The sequence below is a fragment of the Stenella coeruleoalba genome, assembly GCF_951394435.1.
Source record: "Stenella coeruleoalba genome assembly, chromosome: 16".
Lineage (NCBI taxonomy): Eukaryota > Metazoa > Chordata > Mammalia > Artiodactyla > Delphinidae > Stenella > Stenella coeruleoalba.
In genome coordinates this window covers 37,150,300-37,176,450 of record NC_137162.1, presented here as the reverse complement: position 1 = coordinate 37,176,450, position 26,151 = coordinate 37,150,300, and the positions used below count along the sequence as shown (strand labels likewise).

The 26,151-nt window shown below is 37.0% G+C and overlaps 1 protein-coding gene across 2 annotated transcripts; it reads left to right on the top strand.

Moving 5' to 3' along the window:
- LIPK (lipase family member K) lies at nucleotides 1-26,151 on the top strand (the record flags this gene model as incomplete). Of its 2 annotated transcripts, XM_079900279.1 has the most annotated exons (10): nucleotides 1-23; nucleotides 9,662-9,773; nucleotides 11,766-11,880; nucleotides 13,848-14,046; nucleotides 15,253-15,362; nucleotides 16,723-16,859; nucleotides 17,628-17,774; nucleotides 19,634-19,705; nucleotides 22,111-22,182; nucleotides 25,708-26,151. In XM_079900279.1, 10 exons carry the CDS (start codon nucleotides 1-3, stop codon nucleotides 25,945-25,947), a joined length of 1,227 nt encoding a protein of 408 aa, XP_079756405.1. In that variant the 3' UTR covers nucleotides 25,948-26,151. The 2 variants fall into 2 exon arrangements, with proteins under 2 accessions (XP_079756405.1, XP_079756406.1); XM_079900280.1 differs by lacking the exon at nucleotides 1-23 and having other exon boundaries at nucleotides 9,657-9,773; nucleotides 13,947-14,046.

Below are 26,151 nucleotides of genomic sequence, written 5' to 3'. Positions count from 1 at the left end.
ATGCCCGGAGACTTCAGAGGTGGGTAATGACTATTGATCTATTTGCAGAGTCTGTGAGACATGGAAAATATTTGGAGGTACAGAACTTTGTTTGTGAGGAACATCGTGTTTTGATAGCAAAACATAGCAAGAGTAGAATGTGACCACTCCAGATGGAGAAGATATACTGGAGAGTTTTCCAGTCATGTTAAGAAGAGTTTTCCCTTTCAGAAAGCTGTAGCAGTTAACAAAGCAGACGTTGCTATTTTTGAATCTCAGTGAGAGGTGATATCACATATCGATACCTGGAAATACTAGTGAAAGATACTTTTAAGAATTTAAGAGATCTTTCTTTGGGATTGCATCTAGGACTTTGGGAAATAATATTTAAATAATGTTTTTAAAAATGTTTAGCGTTTTCAAAAAGCCCTTTATTGTCTCATTCCAATGGCCTTGAGCCTGAATATTCTTTCTTAGGAGCAAGGTCATCTGCAGGGAAATGTGGCAGGAATTGGCAGGAATCACTGTACTAAGTGATATGCCTGCTGATGGACCCTTATAATTTGTGAAGTACCTGCCGTTTCCTTCCTGCTGCTTCATAATGAATAGCCTTGCTGAGTGTTGTGTGAAAAAGTGGTTCATATTAATGTTGATGTTATTTAAGAGTACATGCTCTTCCAGTCCTCATAATTGCAGACCAGCATTCAAGTCTAGGGAGATGAGGATGAGCCAACCTGATGGACTAATATCCCCCGGCCAAGACGTTGAGAGATCAAATGATTGTCCTTTAATTCTATATATCAAAGTCAAAAGGTTGGTATTTTTTGTTTGGTTGCTTTTACAATACACTTATTCTTTTTTTTATTATTATTATTTAAAAAAATTTTTTTTTTTTTTGCGGTACGCGGGCCTCTCACTGTTGTGGCCTCTCCCGCTGCGGAGCACAGGCTCCGGACACGTAGGCTCAGCGGCCATGGCTCACGGGCCTAGCTGCTCTGCGGCATATGGGATTCTCCCGGACCGGGGCACGAACCCATGTCCGCTGCATCGGCAGGCGGACTCTCAACCACTGCGCCACCAGAGAAGCCCTTTTTTTTTTAATACTTATTCTTTATTTTCTGTTTCCAGAATTAAGAAAGAAGTTGTCGCCAGATTTTCCTCATGTCTGAAAAAGATATATAATCACATATATCAAATATATAGTCACTTTAGCACACAACACTTCAGGCAGGAAATATGATAGTGTGGAATTAAATTTGGGGATAGGAATATGATATTAAAGGAGTCATTTTACTATAAAGCAGCTTGCTTTAATATTTCTTCATTGGTCTATCTTACATCTAAAAAAAATTGAAGGACATTTTATTTCCTCCACAGCTCTTCTTTTGCTATTTATTTTATATTAAAATTTTTAACGCAGCAATCTTTCAGAGGCTATTTTGCCAAGCAGAACAAGTGCTTCTTCCTTAATATTGTAGAAGAGCCATGAAAATTAGTGCCTTCTAGATATTTGCTATTTATTTTTCTTTTCTCTTTTGTGTCTGTTCTTCCCCATTCACCCTGGTACTCCTTTGTCTTCTGATGCCTCTGGGTTTGGAGCACAGAGCAATAGCTTTGGGCTCTAAAAAGTCTCTCAGTGCTATTTGAAGATCCTATCACAGCTGCCTACTCCTTCCTTTGATACAAAAATACTTAATCCTCAAATCTGAAATTTTCAGGCCTGGACATCTGATTGTGCAATCATTTCCTTTCTTTCACTTGTTCACAGCCTCATTAATCTTCCTGATTCATTAACTCTTTCACTCTGTGGTTGGGGGAATTCAGAAAACAGAGAAGTAATTTAAATCTAGATTCTGATTAACTTTGCTACCAATAGTTGTGTAAACTTGTGAGTCACTATACTTTGGTAACAGATGAGAATATCAGAGTTTTGTGAAGGATGCTGAGGTAAGGGCAAGACAGAATCTAAATGTTTGTAAACACCCTAATCAGTTTTAGATTAAAAGTGTCAGCTAGAAAGAGAAATTGTGTCAGAGGCCAAGATATTTTAAATGACAGACAGCAGGCTTCTGGCAAACCCAGTTATTTGTGTCACTGACAAAAATCTCATTATTAAGAAAAACTATGAGGAACTGCCAAAATGGTTATAACAAGGTGGAAATACTAAAACTTGTGGACTTTGCCCCATAAGCTTCTAGAACCTTTATTCAGAGTTCACTGCATTTAAATTTACAGCTAATTATTTCTAAGTATTCTTATTTAGTGTAAGTATATTATTATATTTTATATCATAAATATTCACTATAATAAATATTTCAGTATATTTTTATTGTGAGAATAATTCAAACTAATAAAGTCATTGAGGGAAATATGTAACCAAGAAGTAAATTAGTAGAAGAAGGAAAATTGTTATTCCTACTATTTGGATATAACCATTATCATTTTGCAGTAATTCTTCCAGAGTTTCTGAAGATCATACTTTTTTGATTTGCTTATTTGTTTGAGATATTCAAAAAACAAAATTGTAGTTGCTTAAAATTTGGTTTTACTACTATAGGCCCAAACAAATTTTGCAAAACTCTATAAATGTTTACATATTTTTAGGCTGACGTATGAAAAATTTTTATCATAATTCTAAATAGTTTCAAAGGATGTACTTTAAGGTATCTCACAAATATTGCCAGTTTAAATTGAAATTGTTATACAATTTAAAAAATATATTCAATAGAGTAGTTTTTTAATATCTAAGTTATCCATTGAAAACAATATTTTAATTAATGGATTAAAATTTTATATCCTTTGCTTTCTTATTGAATTCATATTTCCATTCCACTTTTTTCTTACAGGTGTTTTATATATTTCCATAAATATATATTCTAGTGTCATTTATTTATATGCTTAAAAAGTCTTTTATTGATCAATTGATCTTTCTTCTCTGGAACTAAAAAGTGGATATACATTAAAATTTAAATTGTTTTCACTTCTTATAAGGTTGCATTTTTCTTTTAATTTTTTAATGATTTGTCTTTGTAATTTTTATTAGAATACAGTTGGTCAAAGGATCATAAATATATTAAAAGTTCAATGAATAATTATTAAGCATTAAAATCAAATTTTAGTAGCAATGAATCTCTTAATGACATGAATGAAACATTTCCTTTTAATTCATACACCCAATGACAATTATTATTTATTCACAGATGACACAAAATTTAGAATCAATTCTTTTCCATTTATTTGACAGATGTAAATTGCTGAAAAACCATGTTTACCTAATGCCATTCAGCTCTGAACTTTTCGAAGCTCTGTATCACAAATCACAGTGATGCATCTGCAAAAACAATTTTTAATGATTTACCTCCTAACAACTCAAGTAGATCTTTTTTCAGTGTTTTGAAAGCAAAGAATTAGAAACTACAAGATTTGCAGAGATAGTTGCTTTTGAAAAAGGATTGATACTTGATTAAACTCTCCTTTTCCCAATACCCATGTCAATATTGTGAAGTGTTCCTTTGTGAGGGGCCTCGGAATTTTTTACAACCTGGGACAATTCACCATAGTTAAGATTCAAAAGAGGAGAGAGCTTCACCTTACCTTTGTAAAGTAGTTAGAAAACAAGAACCTCCTTGAAGTTAGAAATCTCGGGCCATATGAATTTTAGGAGAGAATATATATGAGAGTAAAAGATCTAGAATTTGATTTTTTAAAAACTAGTTATGTGTGTATGTATTTGTGGAAAGTCTTTGCATACCCTAGCATGAAGACTAACCCTTCCTCCAAACAATAATTTTTTTCCCCATTTAACATACTATTACAAGTTTGTTTTCATGTTATTATATAGTCTTCATATACATTTTAATGGCTTTATCTACAAAAGTTAATTAACATAGTTTATTTAAGCAACACTTTATAACTAAAAATCTGTTTTTAATTTTTTATGATAAATAACAAGCATTAAAGTAATTTTATACAAAGGGCTCTCCTCCACATTCAAACTGAGAATTTATCCTCTTAGTATAAACTTATTGAGCAGAACCTCTGGGACATAAGATAAGGATGTTCTTAAAAACTCTGTAAATATAACAACACTGTTCTTAGTATTTTGGTGTTTTTTTTTTCTTAATTGTAACAATTTCTTCCTTAAATATTTTTAAAATAAATTTATTTATTTATTTTTGGCTGTGTTGGGTCTTTGTTGCTGCCTGCAGGCTTTCTCTAGTTGCGGCGAGCAGGGGCTACTCTTCCTTGTGGTGTGTGGGCTTCTCATTGCAGTGGCTTCTCTTGTTGCAGAGCACAGGCTCTAGGTGCATGGGCTTCAGTAGTTGTGGCACGTGGGCTCAGTAGTTGTGGCTTGTGGGCTCTAGAGTGCAGGCTTAGTAGTTGTGGCACACGGGCTTAGTTGCTCCGTGACATGTGGGATCTTCCGGATCAGGGCTCGAACCCGTGTCCACTGCATTGGCAGGAGGTTTCTTAAGCACCACGCCACCAGGGAAGTCCTTTTAATTCACTTTCATCACAGTGTATAATGAATAGAAAAAGAAATAAATATCAAACTAGAATTTCCCAAGTGTATTCTTTGGAAAATATGGGTCAAGTTATGTTTAATTGGTGTTATTCAAATGATAAAATTCTAAGAGCAAATAAAACTATGGAAAAGTAAATTAAATAAGTTAAACAGAGTCTTGATTGCAGGACCATATTGAGTCTTAATTATGATATTGTAATTTAAGACTCTCCAAGCAAGTCATGTATATAGGTTGTATATATACATATATATAGTCTAAAAAACATATATTTATGTCTAAATATTGTAATGTATGTTTTCCATGAGTTCTTTTTACAAATAGCATCTTATGAGAGTCATGTTTTATAGGAAAGCAATGTGAAATGCTTTAGAGTAATAAAGCAATATAGTCTGTGTAGATTATATATATATATATATATATATAAACCTATAATAAATAAATCTATATTGATTTAGTCTGGGTTCTTGAAGATAAGGGTCTCCTCTTTAAGGACTAAAAGTCCCCTGGAATTTACGACGTCTTCTCTCTTCTTAGTCAAACATCCATATATACATTAGTGTGAATCAGCAGGAGGTCAATGTAGGATGCATTCATCAGGAAGCTATCCTAGAAACAGGTCAAAGAGATTAGAGGATTGTTGGAGTATCATTAAGTAGAAGTGCCGGAATCAGGTGGATTTACCCAACAATGATAATAAATAATGTGAGGCTCGGATCAGGCAGAGCAGGTAAACATGTTACAGAGTCCAAGCTCACTGCTCGCCACACGACAGGCCAATAAATCGGGAGCCAAGGTATTGAGGCAAGGAACAGCGACTTTATTCAGAAAGCCAGGCATCTGAGAAGATGGTAGACTAGAGTCCTAGAGAACCATCTTACCAGGGTCTGGATGCTAGCTTCTTTTATAGAACAGAGATGGGGGAGGTGAGCAGGTAAAGTAAAAAGGCCACAAGTCTTGCATAATATCTCCTGGTTTCACCAGACTCAGGGAGGGGATGTGTTAATTTCTTCTTTCCTGCAGCCATTCACAGGTGGGCAGGGTCAGGATGTTTCCCTGTGAGGTGAACAAAGGTAGTTTAGTTTAACATTCAGGCAGAGGGGGCAGGGTTCCCTGAGACAGGTCATTATGCATGCTTATAGCTATAGACAACATCCTTTCAGTGATTACAGTAACTTGCAACAAAAGCAACAGAAAGCAAAGGTTAAAGTAAAAGAAACAGATCCAACATGGAGTCAGATTTGTTCTTCCCTATTACAAACACACGCCTAGAAAGCACAGGTAAGCACAGCCTTGGTGAGAAGTGCTTGAACAAAGCCTGTTTGGTTAGAACATGCTACTCTTTAGAAAATATAACACAGAGACACCTCTTGCCTGGGTGTGTCACCTTTCCACACCCAGATCCATTACACAGAAGAACAAAACAAAGGTAGCTGAATGGGCTTTATGTCATGGCTGCAAAATACAAAGTGTCATGACTAGTACACATTCTTGTTCCATCGCTGGGGACTAGACTTCAGCTCTTCCTATAAGCAGCACACAGCCCTCCTCCCTGCATCATTACAAACCACACAAGCTCTCCAGCCTGCCCTTCGAGGGTCAGATCTGCTCTACCTCAGGGGTCCCAGGGTCACTTGCCAATGATTGTAACCCAGAGGCCTCAAGTATCAATCACTCAACAGATGTTGGAGCATCTAAATTGTAAATGTCTTGAGAGAAAAGACTAATTTTTTTAAATTGCCCTACTACCTTCCTGTAATATACAGACCTGAACTAAGGTATTAATCAGCTCTCGCTGTCAAAAAGAGAGTAGCAATGCAGTGGGGTAAAATGAAAGCAGGCAAGAAAGATATGATACAAAATAGTGAGTCAATTTGGGATAGTCTTTAAGATTAAATGATGTACTCATTCTCTCTTTCATCCATCTGTCTATTTGGCAAACATTTATAGGAAGTGTCGACTAAAAGATATATACACAACCTAAAAGTTGAGAGTTATGTTTTATTGAGTGGGCATACTGAGGACTTCAAGCCCAAGAGGCAGCATATCAAGTAACCCTGAGAAAACTGCTCCTAGGAGGCAAGGGGGGAGGTAGGATATATAGGAGTTTTGCAACAAAGAGCAGGTAGTAGGAACAAAAGAAACTGTTAATGAAAGAAAACTAGACCTCTCAAGTTAAGGAATTTAGAACGTTTCTATTTATGGGAAGATGCAAGAGTCTGGACTCACTGAAATCATTCCTTTGATATGCACCTCAGCTATCTGGGGCCAGGATCCTGTGTTTTCACATGCTGAGTTTCCTCAGGGCTCACTTTTGGAGTGGCTGCAGTCTGATGCCTGCTAGATGGCAGGTATTCTTTGTTTCCTTCCTGAGTTCCCTCAGGACTCACCTGCTTGCCATTGAAGGGCTGCAGTCGCTGATGACTGTGACATCCTTTGTTTACTGATATGGCAGGCAATAATACTTCATTTCTCAAAACCTTCATGCTGGGTCTCAGAGAGACAAAAGTGAGAATGAAACATTTTCTCCTCTCAAGGAATCCAGTCAGTCTGTCTTTCACAGGTTGGGAATGCACATGAATCCCTTGAAATGAGGGTTTAAAATGCAGATCCCTGGCCACACCCCCATAGATGCTCATCCGGTTTGGCTGGGGTGGGTTCTAAAAGTCTATATTGATTTTAATGGTGATTATGATCGCTGTGGTGTATAGGCCACAGGTAACACTAACCAGGTGCTTAGCAGAGAACCCTAGTATGTCTATTCTGAATGGACTGAGTGGTTAAGAGCATGACGATTCAGAGCATTTCCTTTAGAGTCAGACAACCTGAGTTCAGATCCTGCCTCCATCACTACCTCTTTGACCTCAGGCAAATGACTTGAACTCAAGACCAGGTTTCATTGGAAATAAAATTGGAATGATATTTCTTATCCCTTGGGATTATTTTGAGAATAAAATGAGATAATCACAATCATGTCTGATACTTTACTTGGCACATAATAGGTGCTCAAAACAAGTTGTAATAGTAACAATAATTATTGTGGTGGTATTATTATCACTACCATATTATAATAGAGTTTCACCAGAATTTGGCTATATTAATCAATATTAGTTATATATAAATATATTACATTAATATAAAATTACATATGTACTACCTAATTCATATATAGTTAATCATATTAATTATGGTATAAATTAATTATGTTAATACATATAGTCAACAGAGATTATGATAAATCCAAGAGAGGAGCTCATGGAATTTTCTGTAACAGAATAGTGAAGGCATAGTCTGAAAAATCCTTCCATTTCCTACAGGGTGAGATTTGCCATCTCTCTTATATGTTAATTTGATATAAAAATCTATTCAAAATGTAGAATTGGAGCAATTTGACAAAGAAAGAGAAAAGAAAAAAAGGAAGTAGGGGAAGTGGTGTTGAAAGCACAGAGAAGAGAGAGAAGTGACTATTCTGCTTTACAGAACCCCACAGTAGACATTAAGTGCTTCGTATCTGTGAGCTCCACATAGAAAATATTCAGAAAAATAATTTCAGAAAGTTCCAAAAAGCAAAACTTGAATTTTCCATGTGTTACAACTATTTACATAGCATTTACACTATATTTACAACCATTTATATAGCATTTACATTGCATTATAATACTTACATATTATAAGTAATAAAGAGATAATTTAAAATATCAGGAGGATGTGGATAGGTTATATGCAAATACTATGACAATTACATAAGGGACTTGAGCATCTGTGGATTTTGGTTTCCATGGGGGAGGAAAGTGGGGGAGTTCTGGAACTGATCTCACCCGGATACCAAGAGAAGACTACGTATATACACAATTCTTATTTGCCTGGCCTAAGCAAACGCATAATCCTGTCATAAGGGCATTTGCTTTGGAGCTAAACTTACTTTGGCTTAAATTTTGTCTTTATCTCTTTCTAGAGGAAAATAAAACAGATTAGCAGATAGCGTGTTTTCTAACGTAATTTGAAGATCTTCATTTTATATAGTAGTTAATGGGAAGTCTCCTGCAAAATGTCCCCCTCTGTTACTTTTGCAGTTGTTTGTTTTTTTTTTTTGTTTGTTTGTTTGTTTTTAACATCTTTATTGGGGTATAATTGCTCTACAATGGTGTGCTAGCTTCTGCCTTACAACAAAGTAGTTGTTTGTTTTTAAACTGAAGTAGTTTCAAAGCCAAATGAGGAAAAAAAAAAAGCCAAATGAGGAATACATGTCATCTTTTTCCCCCCATAATTTTCACAATTTTCTATTTGAAAAATAACTTCCTTCTTATGATAAATAAATACTGGATATAGAAAATTTAGAAAGTATGGAGAATTCTTTAAAAATGAGAAAATAATCACCCAAATAGTTACCACCTAGATATAACCATAATTAAAATTTGATGCTTAGTCCTTTTTTTTCTCGTTATATTTTGTTATCAAAATGTATGTACAAGTGACATTGTTTTGCCCTTAATATTATATGATAGGAATTCACATATCACACAAAAACATAATACTTGGTGACTGAATAATTCCTTTCTTCTTTCCCCATAATTTATTTTATCAATGTCTTATTTTGGCAAATTTCCCTATGTTAAGATAGACAATAAGGGATAATTTTATAAATGATGCTTGTATATATATATTTTTCTTTTGGATAGACTTTTGGAAATAGAATTATACTGAGTGAGGGGTATAAATATTTTAAAATTCACAATGCATGTTAATAAATCTCTTTCCATTAAGGTTGTGCCAATGCTCACTCCCACCATCAGAAGAGTACTAATTTATCTGATAACTAGAGATACTAAAGGTGCTTTGATTAATACATTTGCCATTACATTTTTCTGTGAATTATAAATCTCCTTTTGTTTGATTATCTATTGGAGATTTAATTGATGTTGGTTTCTTCATTTCTTCTTTCCTCGTTTTCTTCTTTCATTTTTTTCTTACCAAAAATTCACCATTTCAGATTTTTCATGGGATGAGTCTTGAATAATTAAGTATATTACTTGTTAAGACACAACCTAGAAACATCTTTCTACTCCCTCTCTCAGTAGTGTTATAGAAAGATTACACTGAGTTTCACTTGTAGAATTCTCTTTGATGACAAATATATTAATATTTCCTTTCCCAGGCAGATTCCAAATGTGGCAGCTTTTAACAGCAACATGCTGGATGCTTCTTCTTGGACCTATATATGGTAGTCAAAATGAAGGAAGCTCAACAAATCCGGAAGCTAATATGAATATTGTAAGTCACTCATTAAGGAAAAAAACTAAGAGAAGGAATTATTAAGCTATTGTCATTTTAGATGCAATTGGTATGCCTGTCTAGTTTTTAAAAATTCTGAACTGATTAAATTTGTGTTTCCTCCCTTGTCCCTTGGCATAGCTAACTAACCAAAGAATTGAAAGACCTGACCCAAATTGGGGCAGTAATACTTCCTTTGCTGGTAGTTTGAACTACCATCTCATGGTGGTTTCCTGAAGAGAAGGTTCATGAGTTCCTACCGATGATCTCTATGGAGTATACTTGAGCTCTTCCGGAGGCTCTTTCTAGAGCAGTTCCTTTAATTTGTGAACTATATCCATGTACATTTTCAGTTTAGTAAGCCAGATTTGGTTTGGGTTGCTTATAAACAAAAGTGTCTTAACATGCAGGAATTCATACCAGAAGTGGACTGGAATAAAGTGAAACGGAACAGATCTAGGCAAAAAACAAAAACAAGACAAATGACAAATGTTTGCTAAATGCTTCATTCCAATGGAAATGTACAATTTCTTGTGTACGTTGTGCACCCTGAAGTCCTCACCCATACCCAAGTTTGTATTAGAACTTTAAGAATGGAACTGTCGATGTTTTTTAATTAGTGTCTCTTCTTGTTTCTCTCCCCAAAGTATCCAGCAGGTACTCCTAAGCTTCTACCACACTACTGAGCTCACATTCCATGAAAATATTTTCCTCCTCCTTCCACATTCACAGACACTTTCTTCCTCCCTGGTCTGGCTGCTTTTTGGCTATTCTCTAATGATAAGAAGAATAATAAACATTTATAGAGCACTTACTGTGTGTATAATCATCACAACATATCTGTGAAGAGATACTATTATTATCTTTATTTTGCAGTTCAAGTAAATGAAGCACAAAGGAGTTAAGTAACTTGCCCAAAGCTGCACAGCTAATAAGAGGAAGAGCTGGAATTCAATGCCATACAGCTTGTCTCTAGAGTCTGGGCTCTCATAACCAGTGCTTTATATAGCTGCACAATATGTGCACACCTCTTGTGAGTGCCCGGCCTGGGAAAATGCATAATCCTATCATAAAAGCATATGCTTTGGTGCCAAACTAACTTTGACTTAAATTTTGTCTTTGTTTCTTCCTAATGTTCAGTCTTGGACAGATTATTATTCTCCCTGAAATTCAGTTTTCTCAACTATAAAATGGATATAATTCTATCTCAAAGACCTGTTATATGGATTAATAAAACAAGGGGTATTAACCATCTTCTATGTGGAAGATGACCAATAAACGGTAGTTCTCCTCTTCCTTGTATATCTGTGGATGAGGTATCTTCTATTTTTACCCCTTTAGATCCACTCTCTAGTCTTTACACCTTTCTTTCTGCCCTGTAAGAACTAGGTCAGTTAAATTCCTTTGACCTTTGGTTTTCAGTTCAGTTCAGCCAATGGACATATTGAGCAGGAGATCAGAAGGTGGGAGAGGAGCGAGACCAGATGGTTTACTGCCCTGGTTCCGTCCATAAGGTCATCTTGGGCAAGTTGCCTCCCTCTGCTAAAGGTCACAGCCCCTCTCAATATGGCCCTCTTTACTTGACTTTCTCATTCAGGGTCTTGTAACCACTCTCTCCCATCTCCCTTCAGGTCTAAGGTTGGTAACAACTCACTTGTTACTAGCCATAGGGTTCTGCACAATGCCGTATGGTTTCCTTCGTAAGATGAACATGCCATTTTCCATCAAACATTTGGAGAGTGAACTAGAGTGCATTAATAATACCAGGCCAAGAAAACCAGCATGTATGGAAACCCACCACCTTGCCTTACCCATGCCTTTGCATGCATCCTCCTTTTAAAACCCTCCTCAAGTTATCCTGATTTTCCTGCTACATTCTGTTCCGATACAGAGATGAACAGTAGGTTGTGACTTAAAGTACTATATTGAAATGTGGGTATAAAAATCAAGAGATTACATCATGAGGTATACCTTTCCGTTTCCTCTTTTTAGAGCCAGATTATTTCCTACTGGGGTTATCCTTATGAAAAATACGACATTGTGACAAAAGATGGTTATATCCTCGGAATTTACAGGATTCCTCATGGAAGAGCATGTCCAAGAACAGGTGGGATTTATTTCATTATGAAAGCAATAGTGCCTAAGGAGAGATTCCTGGATGCGACGATAGCAGCAGGGCAGCTTTTATTCTGAAATAGAGCCTATTCTCTTCCATAAGTGGAGGCAAATCATCACCACCACCTCTACTATTTCATTTGCGTAACACTTTGGAGTTTTTAAAGCATTTTCACATACACTATTTACTCTTTCCTTTCCTCCATCACTTTGTCCTCTTTCCAAACAAACACAGAAACAAAAGAAAACTTGGTCTTACTCTAGAGATACCACTTTCCAGGCTTAAAAACCAAAACTTTAGGGTCATTTTGGTACTTTTCTCTCCCACACTTCCTATACACAGCCAATAACCAAGACCTATCAATTTTGCCTTCCAAACTTCTCTCTAATCTGAAAACTCTCAGCTTCAATATTGTTCAAGTCCAGGCTTCAACTTCACCATTATCTTGTGCTCCAGCTACTACAACAACTTTCTAACTGGGATTATTTCATTTGTAATTAGTTCTCTATGCAAGTCACTGGGATTTTATTTTTTAAAGTAAATCTAACCCTATTAGTCCTATACTTCAATGCAGTTAGAGCCATTTCTAGCTCCCTACAATATAGGTTGATACCTATAGAGAAGAGAGGAATCCACTTGGCAAGAACTGTTTGCTTTCTTCTCTCATTTCTTAGCTCCTTTTTTTCTTTGGAGCATTGTATCACGAAAATTTCCAGTATCAGAAGGGTTAGTTATTTAAAGAGACAATCTAGATTTTAAAAAAGAGAGAGAGGTGGAACGGTGCTGTTCACTTTACAGAACTGACCATCCCCTAAAATGACTCCATTACCTTTGGAAATACTCACAAGAACTTTGTTTCCACAAACTTTTATCTTATCAGTTCTGCCAGGTAGCTGCCAAAAGGCATGCGATGAAAGCTGTCTCTGCAATGAGAAGCTGCCTAAGGGCTCAGATTAGAAAGGGGCTATGGATCGTGACAGCTCTTTGGCTGTAATTTAGCAGAATTAGTAACACCTCTTCTTTCTCTTTTTCCTCAAAAGATGGATTAATGGATATAAACTTTATCCTCACTTCCAGAGGGCGGAGGCTTTCTGAGAGGCCAATCTAGCCTACTCAATCTCAGGAAACTGGTCTAGCTCCAAAGGTGACCTAAGGGAAAGTCCTGGGGTACCAACACAGCATCACAGACCATTTATAAAAGACAGAAATATCCTAGTCACTTCTCTTTCTCTTCTCTGTGTTTTCAGCACCACTTCCCCGTTTCTTTCTTTTTTTCTCTTTCTTTAGTCAAATTGTTCCAATTCTACTTGTGAGTAGGATTTTTATGTCAAATTAACAATTTTACCTTGTGTAAATTTCACTTAAAACCTTGCATTTTGCTTTCTGACAATGCAAATTAACTAGCATAATGCCAGGCATTCAGGAAACATTCAATAAATGGCACTTTTATTGTCTTTGTTATTATCTTGGAAAAACCTTAGTTTTGTCACCAGATGCCTTTTGAGAAATAAAATGTCGTTAATGTGAGTAATTGTAGAGCAGATATTTATTGTGCTGGACAGAATTTTGTGTATTTTAATTCTAATTTAATTCTTATAACTACACTATAAGATAGCAATTTTTATTATTCCCCATTACAAAATAAGTTAACTAAGGCACAAAGAGGTTAACATGTAGCAGAAGAGATTTTAAATCAGGGCAAGCTGACTCCAATAGCTGTATAACAATACAATACACTGCACATAATTCCGATTTTGCAAAGAGAAAAACAAGACACAGAGAAGATAAATAACTTGCCCAGCTTCAGAAGTAGTTCAAAACCTTAGAACCTCGGCTTGCCTGGTGCCAAATTTCATCTCTTAACTTTCCTTCTGTATTGCAGGGAGTCAGGAAAAAGAATTTTCTTGTAAGCACCAAGGAAGTTCATATAAAAAACTCCTGTTACTTGTATTTTGCAGCTGCAAAGCCTGCTGTGTATCTGCAGCATGGCTTAATTGCCTCTGCCAGTAACTGGATTTGTAACCTGCCCAACAACAGCTTGGCTTTCCTTCTGGCAGATGTTTGTTATGATGTATGGATGGGGAACAGCCGGGGAAACATCTGGTCCAGAAGACACGTGAAATTGTCAACCACATCACCAGAATACTGGGCCTTCAGGTAAGGGGACTACTACCAATGAATAAAGTGTGTACGTTGCTCATTTATATGGATGACTGCTCTTTGAATTTTCCCTTTCCGTCCAAATGCACACTATGGAATCTACAAGAAGGAAATGGACATTTCTTTTTCTACGCAGGTTTTCTTCACAAGCTCTGAAGAAATGCGCTTATTATTGCTTCGAGAGTTGTTTTAAATACTCCACTTGGCGTGTGTGTATGTAAAGTATATACGCAAGAAAAAAAAAATCAAGATGCAAAGGTCAACTTTAGAAAGGTTAATTCCAGGACCGTCATATTGTCAGTGTGCACCCCAGAAATTTACTTGGTACCCTTACTAAAGAGGAAAAATGAAACTGATCAAGAAATGGGACCAGAAACAAGGTTCTGGTTGAAAATCCTGGGAAACAGACATTCATGATAAGCCAAGATGAGCCAAGCCCTTTAGCATAGAGGACACTCCAATTCACTGAGCAGTAAAGGAACTCGACCCTCCATAGGCTGGTGGTGCTGAAATCTGTCCCTGGAGCTGAGTTGCCAGCAGCCCCTGTGGACGCTGTCTTCCTTAGAAGTTAGGCCAGCTGAGTCACAGAGGCAAACACGGCACCTGTAGTGGAGCTAAGAACCATTCCTTGAAGGTCACTAAAGCTGTTTGTTCCTTGGCCTCATTCCTGGAAGCCAATTTGCATTCCCTAATTCCACACTCCAGGGCAGTTGTGTCATGGCACAATTGCAAATAACATCATGATTCCCTAGATGAGTGTTTTCCCAACTACATACAGGAAAGAAGCACCTGAAGTGCTTGATAAATATGCAGATGACCAGGTCTCTTCCCTGGACATTTTGATTCAGTCTGTCTGGGCTGAAGTCTGCAAGTCTCTTTGTTTTATTCTGTTTTTAAAATAAGCATTCCAGGTAACTTTTCTTTTCAAGGGAGTTTGGTAAATCTGCTATAGAATTAAGTGAAAAGCCTCTGGAGGCTTTTGCAAGTCAGATTTTTCTGATTTCAGTTTCTTAACAAAGTTATTCTTGCAATCAAGGTGATATCCTCAAAAGTTGCACAGACGCATGATATCACGTATTGATTCCAGTATTACATTTAACAAAAGCTAAACATCTAGGTCTGCAATGAATATGTTTAAGTATTGCAAGCCTAAAAATGAGATGGGTTTTTTTTCCCAATGTTGTTGTTCTTTTTCTTTGGCAGTTTGGATGAGATGGCTAAATATGACCTTCCAGCCACAATCAATTTTATCATAGAGAAAACTGGACAGGAGCGACTCTACTATGTGGGCCACTCCCAAGGCACCACCACTGGTGTGTTTGGGGCAGGTGTGATCTGAGAGTGTCAGGGGATCTTCTTCATATTCACGAAAGGGGTCAGGATTTCTTCCCTCTGTGCAGTCTCTAGCTTGGGGACTCTGAGCTGGGAAACAATCTTGTCTGGCTGGCTTCTGAAGAGCAAATAAATAAAGTGTGGATGACTTAGGGATTTTCCCCCCAGGACTAGATCTGGAGATTGATGGATAAGCCTGAAAGAGAAACAATTATTTATCTATTCATTTGTGTACCCAACAACACTTGACAGACACGAGGTTAGATACTGGGGAACCAAAGATAAATAAGTATGGTATGTATCTTTCCCTTAAAGAGCTCACAGTCTAGTGAGGGACACTAAAAAAAAAGCAGAGAATTACAAATCTCAGTGATTATATGTCACAACCAGTGCAACTTTTAGTCAGTTCCCAGTGGGTGCTGGGATAGGCTAGATGTGTGTGGGTGAGCTACGTTGGCAGTGCCATAAGGCACTCCATTCTATTCACTGTTCTCTGTTCAGCTAGAGACCTTGACAATACCAACAGCATTTACACCAGTTATTTGAGAGCATTGTCATCCATATTTTACAAATGGCTGAACTTAGGAATCCTTTCTAATGGTGATAAAGCCAATTAGAAAGTGTGTGTGTGTGTGTATATATATATATATATAATCTAACCTTCAAAAGAATTATTCTATAAGGATTCTATTTTCCATATTTATAGATAGAGAAAACTGAGACTTATACAGGGGAGGTTAAGTTGCCCAAGTTTTCACATAGCTAGCAAATGGGAAGCCAAAATTATAGCCCAGTTTTGTCTGATACCAAAGACTATCGTCAAGCTAGAATGGCCCTTGGAGTTTACCTAGACATGCCCCACACTGTATGTTTTTTTTTTTTTTTTTTTTTTTTTTTTTGCGATACGCGGGCCTCTCACTGTTGTGGCCTCTCCCGTTGCGGAGCAACAGGCTCTGGACGCGCAAGGTCAGCGGCCATGGTTCACGGGCCCAGCCGCTCCGCGGCATGTGGGATCTTCCCAGACCAGGGCACGAACCCGTGTCCCCTGCATCGGCAGGCGGACTCTCAACCACTGCGCCACCAGGGAAGCCCCCCACACTGTATGTTTGAACCCTTTCTGCAACATTCTCTATAAGTAGATTTGCATCCTTCAGGGACAGGAAACTCACTTTATTCCGAATTAGCCAGTTCCACCTTCAGAAATTGAAAAATCCTTCCCTAAAAATGGTACTTACTCTGAGTTTCTTTGTTTTAGTTTTTAAATATAACTACTTTTACTATAATTTAAAGTGAATTAAGAATTGTTCTAAATCTATGAATTAGCATCTTCTTCCCTTTCAGCTTTCATAGCATTCTCTACTAATCCAGAGCTGGCTAAAAGGATTAAGATATTTTTTGCATTGGCTCCAGTCACCACTGTGAAATACACCCAAACTCCTATTAAAAAATTAACAACTCTTTCCAGAAAAGTAATCAAGGTATGTGACAACTTTCCCCCAAGTTTAAATCTGTAGTAACTAAAACTAGCCCTATTTCCATTGATTTCAAGAGAAGACAGCTTGAGACAAATAACATTTTACAAACATCTAGGAATGCTCGAGGTACACATGTAGGTTTACTGATGATGTACAATTTTGCCAACAGGGTTCAGGGTGCTCACTCTGCTGCCTTCATTTTTAACTTAGGGGCTTGTCTCTCATGTCATTCCTCAGTCACAGATACAGCAAGAGCTGATTTGATTGATTGATTGGTTTAATCTAGTAGGTTAAATTTCTCTCTGGTGCCCCCTAGTTTATCAAGGACAGTATAGTGTAGTGGTTGAGATCACAGCATGTGATTTTAGGGTGCCTGTGGGTAGAAATGAACTCAGGGTCTCCCTACTCCACTATTTTGCCTACTCCCCTCTGCACTAGTGCGTTTTAAATGTGACCTATTATCTACACAGCAGTTCTACTTAGTGCATATTAATTTTCTATTTTATAGTTGAAGAAATTCAAGATAATAGAAATTAAATTTATTTAATAGATTTTAATTAATTTCTATTCAATTAATTTCTATTAAATAATAGAAATTAAATACTTTCCTAAGGTATAAGAGACAGAGTCTAGAATCAAACCAAGGCAACCCTGACTCCAAAGGCTTACCAATTTCCTACGGGGACTAGTTTTTTAGGGGAAGTCCCAAAAAACACTCCAAGTAAAAGATCTTGGGGAAAAGCTTGATGGTGTCTTAAATCGATCTTGCAGATGTTGTTTGGTGACAAGATGTTCTATCCTCACATATTTTTTGACCGATTCATCGCCACCAAGGTGTGCAACCAGAAGATATTTCATCATATTTGCAGCAACTTTCTATTTACTTGGAGTGGATTTGACCCAAAAAACTTAAATATGGTACGTGTAAGTAGTCAGATCCAGGAAAGCAATTGTTTTGTTGCACAGAGGTAAGGAGAGTTCATTCTACATTGCATGGAAACCACATTTCAAAGTCTCCTTTTTGTCTCCTGGAAGGTAGCTAGCATGTTTACGGCTTCCAACCAAAGCTGAGAGTCCACCTGCTTTAACAGGAGGATTTGAGAAGTCTCTGCCGCTGAAAATTCTCACCAATTCTTGTTGTTGGACGAAGTGTCACCATTAAAGAGTCCTTCACTTAGGCTATGGTTTTGAAATTTATCTTGCTATGCCTGAGCCCTATCTCAGACCTACTGATGCAGAATTTCAGGGAGTGAGCCCAGCCATCTAATTTTTAACCAATTTTCTACTTTCATAGGTGATTTGGACATAGTCATTTTGTGAACGACTTATGTCTTTTATCCAAAGGGGTAAAGGAATGGCTCTTCAATAACAGCTACAGACTCACTGTTCAAGTGATATTGAGAGGGATAATTGTTGAGGTTCTTATCAAGTCCTTTCCAACTTAACTGAGAGCCTTTCCTTTCTTAGCTACCTCTAACTGACCTGAAGGGGTGGGAGGGAGAAAAAGACGAAGCTACTGTCCCCAGCTAGAGTGCAGACAGGTTTGAAAGCAGGGGTGGGACAAAGTTGAAGTTGGTCTCCGTCTGTCTCACAGACTTCTGCCTAGACCCTTGCCTCCCTCAGTAGCTAGTGGTGATTAATATTTTCCTTGATTTCAAGCAAGATTTATAAAAGGCTGTTTATGCAAAGCACGCCTTAGCCACTGCCTTTCACATGACTTTCTTACTTTCTCGATTTACTAGGGAAACCATGCTTGCCTTTCACTTAGATAGAAGTGTACCGTGTAGAGCTAAGTAAAAAGACCTTTAAGCAAAATCAATAGAGACAATTTCAAAAAACACCCTCTCAACATGGCCTAAGAGTTTGCTAAAGAAAGACTTCACAAAATGACATCCTAGAACATTCGTCGGATGCCCTCATTGTACATTTATATAGTCAGATTGCCCATTTTCTCTCGCTGTTGTGGACTGGATTATAGAATATTACTGTGCCTGCAAGGATGTTTACTTTAGTGGAGCATAACCAGGGATACATAAGTAGAGTTTGTAGAGCTTTCAAAAATTACACATGTCCAGAACTCAACCCTAGAGATTTTGGTATTGTTTCATAAGTTTGGGTAGCTCATAAGTAGCTATATTTTTTAAAGCTCCAAGATCTTTCAGATACTCACTCTGGTGGAAAATAACTCTCTTGTATACTAAAGCAAACAAAATGCTGTTGGAAATATTTAAAAATTAAGATTTTTTTGATTCAAAAAGAAATCTAATCATTAATAGAGGTTTAAATACTGGATGGATTATGTCCCACAAACTGTCAAAGAGTCCTGCAGAACATTTACCAAATTTTTAAGAAGGCATGATAAAACATTCAGATCTGTTCTCAATCTTTCATGATGAACAACTTTCTGGGAATGTCCCTTAGGACTTATCACAGGGTGAAGGAGAAGATCACTGGGGATTTTATCTCTTGACTGCCTATATTCTTAGACCTGTCTGAGGTGAGGCTGGAAAGAAAAGGTACATTACCTTTTGTCTTTGACCAGCAGGATGCCCTCTGTGGGCTTTACAAAGATACTGCCCAGGACAGAAGTATGGAAATGAGGGAGAAAAAAGTTCTTAAAGATGGGCTTCTTCTTTGGTTAATATGTCTTTAGAGGGTATGGTACATGTTTATTCCTTGAGAGAGAGAGGGGAGAAAGAGAGAGAAAAAAATACTCAGATTTACTTGTGGTGTGATTATATGATTAGCCTTCAGGTAAGAATCTTTTTACTTTGCAGAGTCGCTTAGATGTTTATTTGTCACAAAGCCCTGCGGGAACATCTGTTCAGAATATGCTGCACTGGGCCCAGGTACGTGCTCCCTGTTCCTGATATGACACGCACATATCTCTGCAAGATCCCTGAGGAGCACTCCCAAGAGAGCTCGCTGCAGGGTTTTGCAGGTTCTGCTATTGTCAGGTGGATGTTTCAGGTGGATGTTTCTGGAATCAGCATCAACTCATGTTGATTTCCTTTACTCCCGTCTATTCTCCATGTCCTCTGTATCTGGTGTTTGGGTTCCCAGGTATTCTGACTAAATTCTGACCTTTAGATTACTCTGAATTGCCTTTTTTAGGAAAAGCTTGTGTTTCCTCTTTTGCAAAATCATTAGCTCTAAAAGAGCTTTATATAACATAATACAGGCTATTCCAAAAAGATCTGTTTATCCTCTAATTGGGATATGGGCAATTTCAGAGTGTGGAAATATTGCTTAATTCAGAGGAAATTAAATGTTAGAGAGGGATTAAAATAGATTGTTTCTGTTTTTACTCTCAGTTTAAGGGTTATGTTTTTTTTTTGTTACTATATTACTCAATATTTGGCAAGTCAAATTCTGTTGGTATAGCTTTCTGAGCCAAGTATGTATGAGTGTGTGTATGGGGGGAAAGGTCTTCCCGAAGTTTTAATATTTAATTACACATTTTGAGTTTTAAATACTTTAAAACATTTAATAGGGATCTGAGATCCCTAGGAATTTGAATTTTAACCTACACCCTGATAAATTTGTTCCATGCTTTAAAGTTGAGAATCACTGCTATAGATAGTCTGAAATACTAGTTGAGGATTTCTGAAATTCTTTGAAGAGTTCCACCCCCAGAAGATAAGCCTTCAAGTTCCTACAGGAAGAAAGATATTCTGGACACAGAGCCTCCTACTGGTGAGGAGACAGGTAGACTGTGATAGGCATGCCTTTCCAGGAAATACAACTTCAATTTCACATTTATTGAGCACTTACTATGTGTCCTTGTTGTCCAAATATACGATTTAATTCTGTCTCATTCTTTCTTATGAATTCTCATAACAATCTTTCAATGAAGGCATTGATTTTCCCATTCTACAGATGTCATAACCAACCCCTTACACACCTCACAGCTGACTCTTCTTAAAGATATCTCTTCTCCTTTGACAGAAAGTTCTCTTCAGAATAGAAATAACTGGGCGTGGGGAGATAAAACACTTGGTCATAAGTTATGTAGAGAGCTAAGGCACAGATGATGATGATAGTGATGATGGTAGTAATATTAATAAAAAGAGTGATTTCTTGACCATTCCCAGGTGCTACATGCTTTTTATGCATTACCATATTTAATCTTCACAACCCTATAAGAAGAATGTTATTGTCATTTCCATTGCACAGATGAGACAATAGGTTTATAGAAGTTACATATCTTGCCTGGATCACAGACTTAATAATCCATTAAGCTTGGATTCAAACAAGGTCTGTTTGATGCTAGAACCCAAGTTCCTAACTGTACACTCTATTGCCTCTCGTTGCTGAAAACCTACAGAATTTCAACAGCTGCAGACTACTGCCTCTGTCAATATAAATCACGATGGGAACCATTTCAAACACAAAATCAGAACGAAATCAATGTGAAAAAAAAATCTGAGATTCAAGTTAAGGGGAAAAAAAAATCCTTGGAGTAGTCTGAGAATAATTTAGTGAAGTGCTTGAGGTAAAGGTAAAAATTATCTGTCTCCTCAATCCAACATGGGTAGCAAATAACAGAAAAAGGATCCCCTAGAAGTATTAATGCTTCTACTCTAATATCTGAAGTCTAAAATTTAAAATGAAAACAGGTTACATACGCTGTCTCAGACACTCAGTCCATGGCCAAATTACTGACAACATGGCAGGCTGCTTGGCTCTACAGACAGGAGACAGACAGACAGAGGCTATACCTCAGAAAGCCCTGAGGGTGTTCTTTGAGTGAACATTCCTTTCAAAAGTAACAAAAATGTTTAAGAATAAGGAATATAATCATAATATCCTAGACCATCTGACAAGGATGATACGGCATAAAGTTTTTAAATAATAATAGCAGTCATTTTTTAATGTAGGAAATGTATAGTTGGTGCCTTTTTAAAATATATATAAATTCCTGAAGCCAGGATATTCAAGAATCATTCAATTTAGCATCTTTCAAACATTTTCTATGTATACAACATTGTAATATTTAAAGCCATCACTGCTTGAGGATTTTTGTTGGAAAAGTATAGAGGGGAAGAAAGGATTGTAAGTCAGTTCCGTGAATTAGTATCAATTTTTATCATTTTTATTATTTGACTTATTAAACTTTATTGACTTTTAGCTCATGTGCTAAAGAGTGGGACATTATGTCAAACCATTTTATAAATTTTTTGTTAACTGTCTTTAAATGTATGTTGTTTTCTTGCATCATTTTAACATGTTTATTATTTTTATCTTATTATAGGCTATTAATTCTGGTCAGTTCCAAGCTTTTGATTGGGGAAACCCTGATCAGAACATGAGGCACTTCCACCAGGTATAATATCAACAATAATCAAACAATTGCATACTGCAAATGAATTTAAAAAATAGTATCTACTCATCAAGCACCTACTAGGCCCCATTCACTATGCCAGATATTTTGTATAGATCAGATGTTGCTTATTGGGTTCTTACCATGTGCCATAACATTATTTTTGATCCTCAGAATGACCTTCCAAGGTAAATATTATTGTCTCTATTTTTCTAGAAGCTCAGAGAGTTTTAGGTAAATTGTCAAAATTATTTAGCTTATAAAGAACCAGAATATGACACAGGAGTTCGTGGATCAAAAGTCTGTTCTTCTTCCACTACACTTATTCCTTTTCAAAAAATAGAAATTCTCAGCACTTAATTAAGACCATGTTTTAAAGAAAGAATTAAAGATACATAATTTTGTTTCTGAAGCATATTCTCTGGCTTCTTAACTGTCTCTCATAAAATGAACTAACATTTTCCTAATAATTCTTTGGGATGTCATTTACTAGTCATTTTTTAAAAGTACATGAATTATTAGAGATATTCCAGACAGGAATATCACCTTTAAGGAGAAGCAGTCCTATCTGCCAGATAATGATATGTCAAAATATTTCTTGACATTATACATGAAGACTTTTGGAGCAAAAACTCTATATTAAAGCAAATAGGTGTTGTTGTTATTATTATTATTATTTTTTTTTCAGTATGTAAGGAAATCCAATGATGGCTTTGGCCTCTTGCTGATAGACTGAGCTTAAATTAAACAAATAGTCATCAAAGATACATGGGTTTTTCAAATCAAGGATATGGACGGAAATTTGGAAACTTTTAAAAAATCAATTTCAGTGCCACCATAATAACTACAATAGTGAAAATGCATAATTTCAACTAGTGTGAAAAATCTGATTTTTCTCCTAAACTGCTATAGTTATATGTGTGTGGGGTGGTGTGTGCCCACACACACAAACTCACACACTGTGTCAAAGTACTATTTACTCTTGTAATTAACCAATTCCTTGTCCTAGCAAGAGTACATAGTTGCTTTAAGAAAAGCTTTTTAGATGATGGCCTTACCCTATAAGACTCAAATACCTATTTGAATGAGAGTTGAATCACAAGTATTAACTTCATCACTGTGCTTGCAGATTCTATCAAAATACATGGCCATTCAGGTTCAAATATGAATCTTTTGCTTGGAACTTTGGGGGAAAAAAAGAAAACCTAAAACAGACTGAGGGTGAACAATATACAAGTTTTAAACATCAGTAACCTTTGTCACAACTGTAAGTAAGAGCCCCATAAATTAGGCAGGTGTGATTACCAATACAATCACCAATCCTGTAAAACTAAGAAAGTAAAAAAATTATTTCTTGGCCAAAGGCCACCATATATCATTTGGATCTTGATCTTGATGTTCATTTTTGCTTTGCCATCTTCTGGGCTCCCCCATTCATTCTTAGCAGGGTATTAAATTATTGCAGTAAATGTATTCTCATTTCAGAGGCCCCTGAGACCCACTTGTGCCTTAAAACTTGCAAATATTTTTGCCACTCTGTGCTGTGTTGTTTTTCTATTCTTTATGTCTCTCCATCCTTGCATTTGAATATTTATGCTTTGTATTATTCTGCTGAGAAAACTGTCAAGTCAGGAAGAGCATGCCTCTTCTTTCATCAGTTGCACTTTTGCATTGAGGCCTTGCACCAGGCTTTTCTGAGTTCACCCTTCCCTCGAGTGCACTACTGGTCAGTGCTAATCTGCACTCATTTCCTTCTTTGCCATTCACATTGCCTTCTCATAGCTACACATTCCCATTTACCACTTGCTCCTAAGCCCAGGTCCAAGGCCTCCCAGTATTACAGGGTAGGGGAATTATATTTGATATATTTGGTAATGCAAAGACCCATCCAGTGACAGTGAAATGTGGAATGACTATACCAATGCGCTCTGCCTCATATCTCTCTACTAGGAGAACTCAAGGTGCAGAATCACCGAGTCAGGGGTCTCCCCCAGGCACATTTCTAGTCCTCTTAGAAACCTTTCCCTGGCCAATGTTACTGTTTCCTAAGGATTTATAACCTGGTCCATGTTACCTTTTCTTCCTAGTCTTGCTGCCAAAATTAACTATGGTGTATTAATCTCCTTGGGCTACCATAAAAAATCCCATAGACTGAGTGGCTTAAACCACAGAAATGTATTTCTAAGAGTTCTGGAAGCTGGAAGTCTGAGATCAATGTGCCAGCACAGTCAGGTCCTAGTGAGGGCTCTCTTCCTGGACTGCAGAAAGCCACCTTCCTCATGTGTATCCACATAGCCTTTCCTCTATGTGGTTGACGAGAGAGAGAGACATTAATCTCCCTCTCTTCCTCTTCTTATAAGGCCACAAATCCTATTGGATTGGGACCCAAACCTTATGGCCTCATTTAACCTTAATTACTTCCTAAAAGCCTTGCCTCCAAATACAATCACCTTGGGGTTAGGGTTTCAACATGTGAATTTGAGGGGAACACAATTTAGTCCATAGAATATGCAACTCTTTCCATTGTAAGTAGCAGAAATCAACTTTATTTTATATTTTTAAAAAATGTTTTAGTTTTACTGAAATAAAAGGTATAGTGGTAAACACACAATAGCCAGGAACTTATATACCATTCTCAGGCTCTCTCTTTCTCTCTCCCTCTCAGTCTCTTTCAGTTCTGCTTGCATATGCTGTTTCCATTCTTAGGCTATTTCCAAGATAGTAGTACAATGGTAATGGTGTGTACCTAGCTCATGAAGCTTTTTTTAACTGCAAACTCAAAGAAAATGGCAATATTTTCTCAATAGCTCTGGTAAAGAGTTCCCGAGGGAACTCTGACCCAATTTTAGTAATGTGCCCATTGCTCGTACAATTATACTGCGGCCAGAAGAATGAAGGACTAATTGACCAGGACTGATAACCCTGGACCACTCTGGAACTGGGGTTTTGGGATTTGTTGAATCAGCACAAGAAAGGTTGTGTTACCAGAAAGAAGGGAAAATTGCCAGGGGATTAGCATCATAGCCACTCTATTTCTCTGTAATGGGCTGGCTCCTCTTAAACATTATTTTCAAACGTCTTTTTTGTACATTAGTCTCAATGCCCCCTAAAGAGTCTTCTCAAGTGTTACTAAGTCCACTGAGCCCCGATTTCTGCATATAAGAAGGGGTATTTATATTTATTCTATCCAATATTTGTTTGAAATGGATACACTCTCAACCCAAGTGCTACTAGAAAGATGGTTCCCCCATAGAAATGAGAGCCTCTCTTACTCTGGGATCCTTTTCTTTTTTCCCAAAAGTGAAAATCGGGAATATAATGGTTGTCTTTTTTTAATCCACAACTCATATTATTGCACAAAAGTACTTTCAAATATTTTTAACATGTTAATGTTTATATATCATTAAGTATGTACTAATTGCACATTTTTAGCATTTGAAGAACTTGCTTAACAACTGACAGTTAACGTTACTTCTATAGTGTGGTTTTCTGTGAAAACTATTTTTCTCTCTCTTCAATTTTATTTAGCGTACACCTCCCCTATACAACGTTTCTAAGATGGAAGTTCCAACAGCAGTGTGGAGCGGTGGACAGGACCCTGTGGCTGATCTCAAAGATGTTGAGAATTTACTTCCTAAAATTACCAGGCTTATCTATTTCAAGTTGATTCCACACTACAATCATGTGGATTTTTACCTTGGACAGGATGCACCCTATGAAGTTTACCAAGACCTAATTAGATTGATGGAGGAATGTTTGCAAAATTAAATACATTTTCCTTTCCCTAAGGAAGCGGGTTTTTGTCATAAGAATGTGGAGCACAGACCCTAAGGTGACCCCTCCAATAATTTTCACCTCCCAGTGTCCATGAATTTGTGTAATCCTCTCCCCTTGAGTGTGGGAGGGACCTGAGACTTGCTTCTAGACAAGAGAATTGGCAAAGGTGATGGGATGTCACCCACTGATTACATT